The 13863-nt window shown below is 37.8% G+C and overlaps 2 protein-coding genes across 4 annotated transcripts in view; one reads left to right on the top strand and one right to left on the bottom strand.

The window, feature by feature from the left end:
* Positions 1-390: 390 nt before the first annotated feature.
* On the bottom strand, positions 391-4668 carry GSKIP (GSK3B interacting protein). 3 transcript variants are annotated; one of them, XM_090141582.1, is made up of 3 exons: positions 4538-4668; positions 2887-3145; positions 391-2277 (listed from the first exon to the last, which is right to left on the bottom strand). In XM_090141582.1, the coding sequence occupies exons 2-3, from the start codon at positions 3142-3144 to the stop codon at positions 2116-2118; spliced, it is 420 nt and encodes a 139-aa protein (XP_089997708.1). In that variant the 5' UTR covers position 3145; positions 4538-4668; the 3' UTR covers positions 391-2115. The 3 variants fall into 3 exon arrangements, with proteins under 3 accessions (XP_089997708.1, XP_031448892.1, XP_031448891.1); XM_031593032.2 differs by lacking the exon at positions 4538-4668 and adding an exon at positions 3557-3841 and having other exon boundaries at positions 392-2277; XM_031593031.2 differs by lacking the exon at positions 4538-4668 and adding an exon at positions 3862-4001 and having other exon boundaries at positions 404-2277.
* ATG2B (autophagy related 2B) overlaps positions 4194-13863 on the top strand; it is a 45654-nt gene continuing 35984 nt past the window's right edge. The window contains exons 1-7 of the mRNA XM_031593025.2: positions 4194-4636; positions 8074-8236; positions 9119-9271; positions 10129-10231; positions 11168-11330; positions 11794-11973; positions 13759-13855. Of these exons, the coding sequence (XP_031448885.2) occupies positions 4475-4636; positions 8074-8236; positions 9119-9271; positions 10129-10231; positions 11168-11330; positions 11794-11973; positions 13759-13855 (1021 nt within the window). The 5' untranslated portion in view covers positions 4194-4474. The remainder of the gene's footprint in view (positions 4637-8073; positions 8237-9118; positions 9272-10128; positions 10232-11167; positions 11331-11793; positions 11974-13758; positions 13856-13863) is intronic.

Genomic DNA, 13863 nt, shown 5'->3' with positions numbered 1-13863 from the left:
ATTTTTAATACTCCACTACCTTCTAAGAAACAGCAGAGAGTTCTTCCAGAAACATCTACAAACTGGATGTTATATAAGTTCTCAGCTTAGCTTTATAATAAGCACTTGTAATGACAAAGCATTTTAAAGTTGTCTAAGGAAAAAAAAAAACCTGGCAGCGCAACATTAATTTTGGCATTTTTTCCACTTGTCATTCTCATGCTTCCTTTCCAAGATCCTCTTTACAGTTGTCTGCTCTGTCCTTCCAGAACAGTTTCAGTGGATATGAGTTTACAGCCAAAGGCAGTTTTGAAATACTTGTTAATCATCTGGTATTTAAGATGTGTTTATGGAAATAATCATTTTGGTTGTTCACTCCCCTCTCTTCCCTCCCTGTAAAAATCACTAACACGCTGGTGCATTTATTTAATGCTTTAGTCATTTAAATTGAACAAGGAAATTAACTGCAAGGGAAAATATTCAAATATAAATTTGGTAAAGTACATTCTCCTCACAGAGGACTAACTACATGCCACAGACCTGTGTGCAAAACAGAGCCTATGAACAAATTTTAGAGCATAGGTCCTCACCCAGGATCAAAAGATTAACATTGGGAGTATCAACCTAACAAAATAATGAAACAAACATCAAATTAAGCTGTAGAAAATGGAAAAAATGACTGTGGTTATCTCACCCGTCACAGTTATAACACCATTACCCCAAAACTATTCTAAAAAATCCAATGTTTGCCTTCTCCAATTAATATTGCTACTCCTCAACAGGTTTAAGTCAATACAGCTCTACTGAAGTCAATAGAATTTGTGAGTTCACAAGGACTGATATGTTCCTAAGCATGGCTCCAATAAAGATACAGATATACTTAGCACAACAGCATGACAGCATAAATAAAGATGCACAAATATTGAATAATACAAGAATACAAAAAGTATCATGGTCATAGAATGCTAGTTCAGAAGTTCCAGTATTTCTAAGTAACAGTATTTTTTTAAAAAAAGTCTACCACTCAATACATACTTGAAAAGTTAAAGCAATATGTTATAAAGAGATTTGTACCAGTTTTTAAGTAGAAAATACAAGTTATGTCTTCCAGCTTGTGTTAGTCCAAATAAATTTCCTACCTTTGGTTTCAAACCAATACAATGCAATCAGTATTACAATGCATACTTGTATTCATTAGGAGAGGATACTGTAAAATTGAGGAAGAAAAGCTGAAAAACAGGAGTACCAAATTACCGTGTTGTAGAAAGTAAAGGCTGAAGCAGAAATAGTCTGGGTAGATATATCCTGCACATTATGTAAACACATTCAGAATAGTAAACAAGCTAAAATGTCTTCCAAACCTCCCAAAAAGTTACAGTATAGCATACATATATCATCCTTAAGGAATGTAGCCTGTTACATCCTAACTTACTTCTGTGCTTAGTTCATTTGCAATTCAGACAATACATTCATATAGTAACGGTAGATCATTTACTCTTTGGAGTTTGTTGCTCATTGTAGACAAGGACGGATCAAGTAATAATTAAGTTTCCTTTCAGCTCAGGTACTGTCATTATATAAGCAACACTCAGCTGCTCAAGAGCTTTCTTGTTATCAAAACTCAGAACTTTCAGATTTATGCACAGCAAATTGGTGTGAAAGTATTTCTCAGTTTGAAGTAGAAGTTAACTGCTTGTTTTGTTCTATTAATTTCAATTAACAGACAGTAATTAGATGGTTAACTTCCATGTTAAAAATCAGATATGGCAATAACCAGTAAGCCAAAAAATGATTATTATTTGCCTATATAACATTCATTCTCTACATTTTTTCAAGAGCTTTCAATAGTAACACTTTGAAAAGAGACCAAATAGTTTTGAACATTTTTGAAAGAATTTATAAGCTCACCTACAACAAAAAGAAAACATTGATTAGTTTTACAGTCTATCCAAGTGGATAGCACTGTGATATGCATAAATCTTCTGCAGCAATATGTTATAGAACAATTCTAGTATGTATTAGATATCAATGCAAGAAATGAATCTTAGATGTTTGCAGCTGCATTTGTAACAAAGATCTCAGTGCCTCATACAAAGAATTCCTTCTAGTCTTAAATCTTCCTTCCTTCAGGGAACATCATGATTGACTATCTCTCTTCAAAGCTTCCAGTCTTTGTAGTAATGCATTTCCAAACACCTCCCGATATGCAGGGCTGAGTGTGTCCAATAAGGAGTAGACAGTTTCATGGTATGGGTTTTGCAAACTGTCATCAGTCTGATCAAAATCATAAGCTACTACCTGCAACAAAGAAATCACTGGTTATTTTTTTGTGATTAGGATCATGTTGCAATGAGAAACAGGTATCACAAAGTTTAGCTTTGCCAGTTGTACAGTAGTATATAAAAAAAAAAAAAACGATTTAAATTTCAGTCTATGCTTTCTACTGGGGGTCTTACTGGTAACACAGTATTTAGACTGTTTCAAATGCTTTTTTCCCAAACTTATAATAGTAGTAAAATCTATCACTGTCACCTCTGAAAGAAGTCTTACTTCTACACATTTGCACAAATAATATGAATGGTGCAGAATGGATTTCTATACACAGTGTTACTACTTTTTCTAGGCACCTGAGAAGACTGATGTGCTTATAATAAATTTGTCCATTAACTGCTTCAGCCCTCGTTATTTTGCAGGTGTCTCTATTTTCCAACCAACTTCCCTTCTTCCTTTGTTTTGGATTAATAAAAGTGCCACTTTGTAGGGGAACACACAGAACTGGGTTTCATAAAAGTACAAAAGGATATGTATGCAGTTTTGGTATCACTGAAGTTGCTTTCTAGGTACCTTCTGAACGGGAACATCATTCAAAATGAAGACAGTTAAGAAATTATAAACAAGGTAGTTTACCCTCAGTCCCGAGTCAGTGAGCTCCACACAGTATCTGCCCCTTTCCCTGGTTTCCACGTTGATATATGCCACATCCTCGGCACATGGAAGGGTTTTTGAAACAAACATGTTGCTGACAGCAAACAGAACATCATTCACTACAGCTTCGGCTTCTAGTCTCATATCTTTTACATCTGCTTCTTCGAAGTCTCTATAATCAGAATCCTCTTCAGACTCTGCGTTATTGGTCAACTCCATAGGACTGCAGTCAGTTTCCATTCTGCATGTGGAAGCATTTGTTTTAGATCCATCATCCCGCTACAGTCAATATTGAACATTTACACCACAATGCTAGAGCTACAACTTAAGTAAATGTATTTACCATTGGAAAATAAAATAAAATAAAATATGAAAGTGAACGAATCCTGCAGCAATCCAGAAAAGTCAAAACAAAGCTCCTGGAAAACTTCAGGTTACAGCAGCACACGGAAGCGCTACTGAAGGAGTTGCTGCCTCCTATGCAAGCAGCTCACACTGCGTTGTATAAGTCTCCAATATGATTCAGCAGTAACTAATTCAGCACTTTGCTGATCCCGAATACACCGAGAAAACCAAATCAGGTATGAAAAAGCCATAAGCAATGGCTGTTGAAAATAATAACCCATCACCCGTGAATTTAAGAAAGACTTACGAGGGCCTGTGAACTAAACGGGTTACCAGCGATTACGAGGGCAGAACAAGAACAGCAGCTCTCTGTTCAGCCTCGCTAAAGAACGACTCCCTCGCTCGGTTTATCACGCACAACTACCGGCACAGCCCAGGAACGCCAGACGAGGGCAGGCTTCGCGGCCAACCCCCAGCAGCGGGAGAGCCGGTCGTAGAGCCGCTCCTCGGAGAACTGCTGCGATTTAACGGCGCTCACAACGCGCACAGATCACGGCAGCGCAGCGGGACCGGAAGCCTCCCTCCCACCTCACCCCGAGGCAGCCCACCTACCAGCCCCGGCGCCCAGCCCCAAACCGCTGCGGCGCCAGCCGTCCCGCCGAAGCGCGGCCGCCCCGCTCGCCCCGGACCGCTTCCTCCCAGCTGCTGCCGCCGCCACCGCCCCCCTCCGCGCCTCCCGCGGCCGCTTCCGCCCCCGCCTCCTCCGCTCGGAGACGCCACTTCCGCCCTGCGTCACGGTGCCGGTGACGGCGCTCGGCGCGGTGGGGGAGGCGCGCGGAGGAAGGCAAGGCGGCGAGCGGTTCGCGTCGCTCCGACCCGGCCGTGCCAGCGGCGGGAGCTGGCGCGGCGAACGCCCCCGGCCGCTTCCCAGTCCCTTCCCGCCGCCACAGCCCTCGTGCCGTGCGGCGCCGCCGTGCCCTCCGCGCTCGCGGGGCGCCGGGAAGATGGCGGCGGCGGCGGCCGAGTGAGGATGGAGCTACCTGCGGGCGCCTGAGGGCAGGCGGTGCCGCCCCATCGGCCGTGCGAGGGGCGCCGGGGGAGCCCGGCTGCGGGTAATCCGCGCTGAGGGGCGGGCCTGGGCCCGGCCGCTTCCGCGCACCCCATCTCCGAGCGGCCGCCCCGGCCCCATCCCCGTTCCGATCCCGGCTCCCAGCGCGCAGCCACCATGCCGTGGCCGTTCTCGGAGTCCATCAAGAAGAGGGCCTGCAGGTATCTGCTGCAGAGGTACCTGGGCCACTTCCTGCAGGAGAAGCTCAGCCTGGAACAGCTCAGCCTGGATCTCTACCAGGGCACCGGCTCTCTGACGCAGGTCCCTCTGGACAAGTGGGTAAGAGACGCCTCTGTGCCCGAGGGACCCGCCGCTCGCTGCCCTCGTCTGCACCGCCCGGTGCTCTGTCCCCGTGACGCGGTTTTGTTGTTATCGTTGGTGATAGGAAAGGGGGAAAAGCGTTGGCAGTGTAACTAAAGGAAGGCGAGAGTTGGTGGCAGGGAGGAGGAGGAGCTAATATTAGCCAGGCTACCAGCAATTGCTCCTGTGACTGCCGAGGATCTGGCGTACTGGCTACTAGCAGAGATGACATAAACACAGCGATCCCTGCTCTGATTGCCGTCTGTCTTCAGCTTGGAGGCAGCTTAGCTCTTACAGTGTTGTGCTGAACTCGGGCCTGTTTTTAGACCTCTGCATAGCCTGGTCTTGAAATGCTGGAGGTCTGTGTTGACAGGAAATGTGTAGCTGCTTTCAGCTGCGCGTGCTCAGCAGGTGGGCTGCCATGCTTAGAGTCAGCAGAAGCTTTATTCAGTCCTGGTGTGTATATTTATAAACGTATATGTGTATGTATACACCTGTACATACACACACGTGTACTTCCAGCCTGCTGTAGTAATACAAAGTTCTGTGTCCCTCTTTGTAGTATTTCGTCAAGTTTCTGGGGTTAATTACCAATGTTACTTGGTTGTACCTGTGAGTCCAGTGGCTGTTGTGAAGAGCCTTAAGCACTTGTGTGCGTCACTCATTGACTTTCAAGGCAGCGTATATGATTAAGTGCACAGGCTTACTGCTTTACACACTGCTTTCAAAACTTGTTTTTAGTATACTGCATTATTTTAAAATGCTTGTAAATGCCTGAGGTTTTCACATAGTTCTTTTTCAGTTTTTATATGAAGTATGTTTGAAAGTGGCAGATTTTTTGCTGAAATGCTCAGCATGACCAGCACTTTAGTGTAGGTTTTGTTGTTGGTGGTGTTTTTTTCCGTTTGTTTGCTTTCCTGTTTTGTGTGAGGCTTTAATTGAAATGTTATGCCCTCTAGTGGGTGTCACAGCAGTCTTCATTATTTAAAATATAAATATTTTGAAACTGTAGCAGTTACAGACAGTACTAATGAATAGTTAATTATGCATTTAGAGTGATTAAATGTATATATGCTGATGTTCAGATTATCTTTCCCATTTGTAGATTAGTATTTGTCTTTCTGACTTGTAAACAATGAATGACACGTTTAAGGTTCTCTGCACGTGACTCTCATGTATGACAGGTTGCAAAACAGATGTTGTGGAAGCTCTGTTTACCTCTAGTCATCATAAACTGGTTCTTGATGAATCACCAGAATTAAGTGTGGCTTGCTCGTTGTCTTATCCATTTTTGTGGATACTTTTACTCATCTTAATATCGGTCTTTTAGCCAATATTCTACACGTTTATAGCTTATAGAGATAGTAGGAATGTGTGGGGCTGTTGCTGTAATTTCTTTGTTTCCTAGGCTGTTTAGAAAAGTTGGAATAAAACCCATGTTATTTGTGGTTGAATTTTAACATACACTGAATAATCCTTTAGTTGGTGGTATGTCTGCAATTCCAGCTCTGTGTGTTCAGTCCCATATGGGAGCAAGTCCTGATGACTGTGCTTCACTTCTAAAATTTCTCTTAGAATGATCTAATTCCTTCTTTATGGGAACAATTGATATAAAAATGCTTTATATTTATAGTTATATATATATATATATATATATATATATATATATATATATATATTTTCCCCTTTACAATAGTAAATTTCTGTTTAATAAAGAACATACTTCAATATTTTTGTTGCAATGTAGCAAAAAGATTTCAGAGATCAGATTTATTCAAAATTGGTTTCAATAGTTCACTTCCTTCTATAGCAAATTTATCTATAAAGATCTGAGTAATTTAAATTATTTGGTGGTTATTTCAAATAAGGTTTTCATGCTAAATAATTTTTTTTTTATCTTCAGTTATTATTTATAATCAATACATTTAATTCAAAATAAGATCTTAATGTCACTGAATCTTTACTAGTAGTTTGATTTTTAACTTCCTAACAGAACTGTTTCAAGCCCTGTTTTTTAGATGTGGATGTCTTTTTCTACTTCTTGAGTAGACTTTGGAACAGAAACTGGAAAAGTAAACAAATTCTAAAAGCAAAGTTACTAAGAATGTAAATAGAGCAGCAAATTAATGTGACAAATAGAACTGAAGACTCAATAGTGAAAGATCTTGTTTTCTAAAGTTTTTCAGTTTATTTTTAAATGATCCTATTAAGCATTTTAAAAGTGGAAAACATCTTTTAAATCCTTCTCTGTGTGTTAATCATAAATTCACACTTCTTGAGATAAAAATCAGTGTTTTTTTTTTCAAGACAGGAAGGTCAAAACCACATGGCTTTTTCTGTTGAATACTATGTCTAAATGATACTGCAACCACATCTTTTGTAGGATCTTGTGTAGGAAGTTACACTTACCAATTTGGTATGTGACTTAGATTTTGTTTATATTATTAGCCTTGATGGTGCTTATTTAATTAAAATGGAAACTGTTAAACTTCTGAATCAGAGCACAAACAAGGTGGTTCCTTTTATGTATGTGTATATTGATAGGAATATACTGGGTTTTATAGTTGGCTCTTTGGACTCCATGGTTGCAGTGAAAGATCTATCATGCAAAAAAATATTCTTTTCTGAGGATTTGGGACAGCATCAAAGTCCTGAATTACATCTTCAGAGCTGCTTCCTTTTTTGTAATCAGTTTCATTCATCGGTGATACTCTTGGTGTTACTTAGGACAATGTGATTTTAGGTTTGTTTATAATATCACTATAACAGATCTGATTAATGGTAATGGAGCAGTTTCTGTAGAATATTAGTCTGTCAACCGAGTTTTGATTGTCAAAATTTTAAACTAGTGCTGAACATAACTTTGAATGAGTTAAAATGTGATTTAGAAATGGCAAGAGTAGTATGCAGCAAGGAATGATTATTTGGGTACAGTGTCCAGTTATCACAGAGAAAACTAAAACAAGCAACACATTGGAATTAAGGTCTTATGAAATAGTCTTGTCACAGAAGCCAGATACTTGTGGTAATTTTACTCTTAGCCTGTTTTTCACTGTCTGAAAGTATTGCCAGAAAATGAATAGATTGTACCAAAGTTATAACAGAATTTATTGATGTATTGTAAAAGCACAGATTATACAGCTACTCAGAGGTAAAACTCTATTATGCTGAAAGCTGAGAACTAAGTGGAAAACAAATTGCAATGGAATCAAAATGATTGAAAATAACCAGTTTATTGTCTCTCTGAGTAGAATTCCTTTTCTTATAGCTTGATTTGTTTTATTTGTTAATATATTTAGTGTATGTTTTGTATGCACATGTGTATAATACGTATGCATTATATTTTGTTGTTAATATGCTGATATCTTCTTTTGATTTTTTTTTTTTAATTTATTATTATTTTTTTTTCCTTCTAGTGTCTGAATGAGATCCTGGAGTCTGCAGATGCACCTTTGGAAGTCACAGATGGTTTTATCCAGTCAATTTCTTTATCTGTTCCATGGGGGTCATTGCTACAGGACAACTGTGCATTAGAATTAAAAGGATTAGAGATGGTCTTCAGGCCAAGACCAAGGCTTGGTAGGCTTATTATTTATTTATTCATTCCCTTATTTTGCAAGGTATTTCAAGTAACTTATTCATGCTCCACATCTCATTCTTGTTTGTTTAACTGGAACTGAATTTTGTGCAGTCTTATGTTCTGATGTGAAATTACTGCTTTGAAAGAATGGTAATATTAGAAGAAAGCTTTATTTATTCACTTGCATTTGTTTAGTTATAATTGATGCAGAGTACATTATAACAGTAGAAAAAATATGTCATGCAAATTTTACCCTCAATTCTAAGCTGGAATGTTTTGTCTATTTACTGTGATTACATTTGTGCTCAGCACTAGCTGATAGGAGTTTCAATTAATTTGATTTGATTGCTAAAAAATTTTGTTCAGCTTAGTACACGCTTTGCTTTTGGATTGCTGTTTTATTATTTTGTGGTTATTAGTTCAGGTCTGTGTTGGATGTTTAAAGCATTTATTAGTTAATATGTTACGATAACATTTTAAACTTTACTTATTCCTTCCTCAACTAGAGTATGTTTTAAATATAATAGGAAACTGTAAAATAATTTGTGAAGAGAATAATTTCTTTTTATTTCATTTTGCTGATTATGCTTGCGAAGTCATACCAATACAGTAATATTCAAGTGAAGTATTCACTTAAACCAGTGTTGAATATTGGTTACTCTTAACTCTGGTTTTATCTCATTTACATTGGATTTTCAACTACCAGAATCATACCAGTACAATCTAAATGGATTTTGAAGTAGTATATCGCATAAAGACAGATCATAATGTCTTAATAAGCTGATGAAACTTTTGTTGTTGTTGTGCCAAATTTATTTTGTTGTTTTCATTGTTTCAAAATTTTTACAGCCAAATTTATTAATATTTCTCTTACTCTGCAGCATCTGGCTCTGAACCTATGTATTGGTCAAGTTTTATGACCAGTAGTATGCAACTTGCAAAAGAGTGTCTTAGCCAAAAATTGACAGATGAACAAGGAGAAGGGTCCCAGCCTTTTGAAGGACTTGAAAAATTTGCTGAAACTATTGAAACAGGTATGAATTCATTATTGAGGTCTGAATGAATGTCACAGACTATCAATTTATATTATGACTTGATTTTACAAAATGACATTTCGTTCTCTATGACTTGTCTTGTATGTCTTCACTTGTTTACTGTAAAGTTTAAGTAGGAAAGCAGGAGGGGAAAAAGAAACCAACAGATATATTTACAGAAATGTGTGCATCCCTTCAGTGTACAGAGTGAGCCCTTCTTCAGGGCCAAATTGGCTTTTGTTTATACCAGAGCACATCCACGTAAATCTCTGCTTCAGCGAATGATTGATGAGGTCCCTTGTTGTTAGTGGTGATGCTTTTAAAGAAAAAACAATAGTTTTTCAACCATTTTTTACAGAAAACTGACCTGTTACGATATACTTCTCAATCTCTAATCATGCTATGCTGCTAGATGTTCTTTAGAAACTGCATGTTTTTAAATGGAAGAAAATAAGGACTGATGGCCACATAATGCAGTGGAGAGCCTAGTGCTAGAATGTCTGAGCTAAGGGAAATCTTTAAAATTGGTTCTAGAAATAGAAGTAGCAAAGTAAAACAACACGTGGCAGTGTTTAAGTGTTTAGACAAGGTGGATAATGGAGCAGGTGATTTAAGGATCATCCGTGCTGAGGTGTAGAACAACTTGGTTTGAATTGTCACTTGCCTAGGTATTCATGCATTGGAGGTTGGTTGCATGATGTAAATGTGTGTATTAGACATTTAATGGTAGTTTACATTGCCACTTGAATTTTGCAATTTATTTTCATTGAGAACTTCCCTAATTTCAAGTGTTCATTTGGTTTATAGAAGTCATTATTGAGTAAAGTGACTTTGCTGTTTTAACTTTCTCATTTAAGTACTACGAAGAGTGAAAGTTACCTTCTTAGATACTGTTCTGCGAATCGAACACGTGCCGGAGAATTCTAAAAGTGGAACTGCACTTGAAATTCGAATTGAAAGGTAAAAATTTTAATCTGTTGGTTTTTCTTGTTTGCTTGTTTGTTTAAAGGACACTTTGTTGCCACTTTCTGTACGCATGTGCACAGTTTTTATATACATTTAGACAGTAGTTCTTCACCAACCATGTTAAGAGTACCTCTTTTATGAAGTCAGTAAAGAGTTTCTCCACTGAACTTCTGTTTAACATGTTTTAGCTAAAATATTTAATCATCAAATCAGAAGAGATCTAGATTTCTTTTCTAAAGACAAGATAATGACCACTTCTGCAGTTTATGAACACCATTTCTCAGAAGTTCAAATGTCAGTGAATAGTACTAGCAAATGAGGCAACCTCTCACTAGAAAAAAATAAGTAGCATGCTGTTTCGATGTTTGATACATTTTATTTATGGAATAGCAGATGTGTTTTTCCACTGCAAGTGCTGTTTTGTGGAGACTTTTCAAGAGTTTGCTGTTTATGCTACATCTCAGTATTATAATGTAAGAAATGTAATTGCACAGACAATTTACGGAATTGGAATACATTTTCTCTATTTCTAACTTCCAGATTATTTCTTTCAGGCAGTGTTTATAGACAACACAAACGCGTTATATGGTAGATTTTCCAAAAGTTAGGGTTCTGAAACAAGCATTATGTACGTCCCAATGGAAACATTTGTATGTTTTTGCACAGACTCTTTATCATCAAATTAGACAAAGTACTAGGGCAATACACTAGGATATATTACACTGAAAGCATGCTGCATTTGTCATGTAGAAAATTCAAGATTTCCACCCATTCCCAGAGAGTGGTGGTTTCTCCTTTCAGGACAGTCAACGGCATTGTAAATAGTCTGAAGAGAGAGAGAGTATATACAAACTTAGAGGCTATATGGCACAATAAAGGTAAAAATTTGCATGCTCCTACCATCTTTATTTCCTTGCTTTTGTCTCCCAGAACTATGTACTGTGATGAAACTGCTGATGAGTGCTCTGGAATTAATGTACATCAGCCCACAGCTTTTGCTCACAAGTTACTTCAGCTCTCAGGTGTCTCTTTCTTCTGGGATGAGTTTCCCGCATCAACAAAGTCCTCCCCAGTCTGTTCAGCTACACAGCTGGTAAAATTAAATGCAATATGTAAAATGTCACGTGATGAAGGATAAAATGTAATGTTATGCTTATATATTAGATTCATTCTAGAGGATATAGAAATTAAACTACTTGAATCTGTGCTTAGTGACTTTCATAATCTCTTCTGTTAGTTTTGGCAAGGGGGAAGAAAATAGAGACTTTAGGACTGAGTAAAATTTAAAATGGTGTACTGGAATCTGGATGCTAGTTCTAATATGTGGAAATACTCTCTAAGTTAATATTCTGTGGAAACTTGCTCCAGTTTTTGTCAAGGCCTGATATTTCAGATTTTACTTGTTTCTTAACAGTTATTAATAAGTATGTTTTAATAGCACAGTCAAATTTATATTTGTTTATAACTATTACTTGTGTGATAAGCTTATGCATGTTTACGTCTTTTTTGATAAGAAATGACATACATTCTAATTCCTCTCTGTGTAACATTTCAAGGCAACTGAACCAAAGCTTTCACCCAGCTGGAACCCAAAAATCAATTATGAGCCTCATCCACAATTAACAAGAAACTTGCCAGAAATTACTCCCTCTGACCCTGTACAGATCAGTAAGCTGATTGGTAGAATTGAATTGAGCCTAACATTAAAGCAAAATGAAGTACTTCCTGGAGCTAAGGTTAGTCATGCTTTCCTGATGCTTAAATTAATAGTCACATAAGACTTTTTTGTTATGCAGTAGGAGAAAAAAAAAAGGCAAAGTAACAATACTTTTTGTTTTAGGTTCTTTCATTGAGAATCAGTACATATCTCTAATAAGACAGCTTTACAGTGGCCAGCTGGTATGCTCTCAGGATTTGTAATAAAAGGCAGGAAAAATATACAAATGTTTTCTGTTAACAAGTACATAACTGTTAGAGGATTTTTCTACTTATATGAATAAGTACATAAGTTCAGTTTGGGTTTGTGAGTCTATTTTTTATTTATCAAGTGGAGAGGTGCAATATCTACTTCGGTATTCTCCTGCTACTTCAATTCAGAGTGAATTCAAATATTTCAAGGTACAAGAAATGCACTGTCATCTCTTAAAGGAGAATTCCTATGTTGTGGAGACAAACTGAATTTACATACTGCAGTGACTCTTGAGAAAATAGTTTTGTTTTCATGATACTCCCACTGCTCTGTTGATCCATTTTCTTTTTCCTTGTAGCACTATGACTGACTTAGCTTATGTACCTGTGGAATGTTTAAATGACTGATTAAAAACACTTAAGTTTTAAAAGGATATAATTACAACATTGCTTATTGAGGCTACAGCACTGCAGCATTATAAAGCTCTTGTTAACATTTCCACTTCTGAATTTTTACATTACTATTTATAGGAATCAAATAGTAATGCCAAATTTAAGTGCCACTATTTATAATAATGTTTTATTTGACTTAGAAAGATAGAAGAAACAAAGCAGTTGAAAATAGGAGTGTGTTTAAAAAAAAAAAAAAGTGTGAGTATATAAGTAAACTTGTATGCCCATTGTCTCTGATATTAACATAATGTCTTAACAATTGTAGTATTGCAAGGAGAAACTGCTTTACCATGTTATCTTCCATGAGCTGCAGGGGGCACCCCTGCTTCAGTGTTTGGAGCGCCTTCTCCACTCCTTCTTTGACCTTGGGTTTTGCACAATTTTTTCTCACAAATTTCTTTTCTTTCTCAGACTGTGTAGCATTTTGCCTTTTCTTAAGTGTGTTTTCACAAAAGTGAAAATCTTTGTTGATGGGCTCAGCTGTGTCCCGAGGGGAGTCTGATACAGGAGCCAGCCCTGTGCGGCACCCGGCCTCTTCTCACAGAGGACACCCCTGCAGCATACCCTGCTACCAGCTCTTTGTCACTGACACACAATAAAATGAGTAATAATCATGAGTGGACCAATGTCTAGGAGTGTAGGAATCTAGAACTGACAAATCTGTACAAGTTGTTAAGATAAACTTACCTTACCTACAGTGTCAAAACAGTGAGACATTTAAAAACACCCCCACTCTGTCGCAAGGAAGTATTTAAATCTATTAATCTCTACAATGAAGAGTAATTCTGAGGAGAACTTTCACAGCTTTTAAAATCTAACTTCAGAAGATGTTGATTTCAGTATTTTGTAGTATGTGCATAATACTACCTTTACACTGTTGGTTGCTTTTAGAAATGTTGAGCAAGTGCAACTACTGGCATTCTTGAATTTCCCTATTACGTGATCTGTATTTAAGCAAATAAATTGTGGGTGGCAAATCTGTGTTCATCTTGCCAAGCTACAGATTGGTAGCAATACATAATTAAAAGTTCTGGGTGTTTAGAAGATAAAAAATTTACTGAAATGGCTGTATTCTGTACAGCATGAAAATCTAGTATCAAAATCATTGAGACTTTAGAAGGAAAACTGTGTTCATGATTTTGTGTTTTTCCTTTCTTTAGTTGGATGTGGATGGACAGATAGACTCTATACATCTATTTTTGTCACCCAGGCAAGTGCATCTTCTATTGGACATGGTAGCAGCTATTGCTGGACCAGGCAAGTGA

The sequence above is a fragment of the Phasianus colchicus genome, chromosome 5, assembly GCF_987193195.1.
Source record: "Phasianus colchicus chromosome 5, bPhaCol1.hap1.1, whole genome shotgun sequence".
Classification (NCBI taxonomy): Eukaryota; Metazoa; Chordata; class Aves; order Galliformes; family Phasianidae; genus Phasianus; species Phasianus colchicus.
Note: the sequence above shows the minus strand (reverse complement) of the source record. Positions and strands in the feature narration are given on the sequence as shown.

Coding starts and splice junctions, on each gene's coding strand:
- GSKIP (XM_090141582.1), bottom strand. CDS start 3,144: ATGGAAACTGACTGCAGTCCTATGGAGTTGACCAATAACGCAGAGTCT. Junction 2,278..2,886: donor TCACTGACTCGGGACTGAGG/GTAAACTACCTT, acceptor TCTTTGTTGCAG/GTAGTAGCTTATGATTTTGA.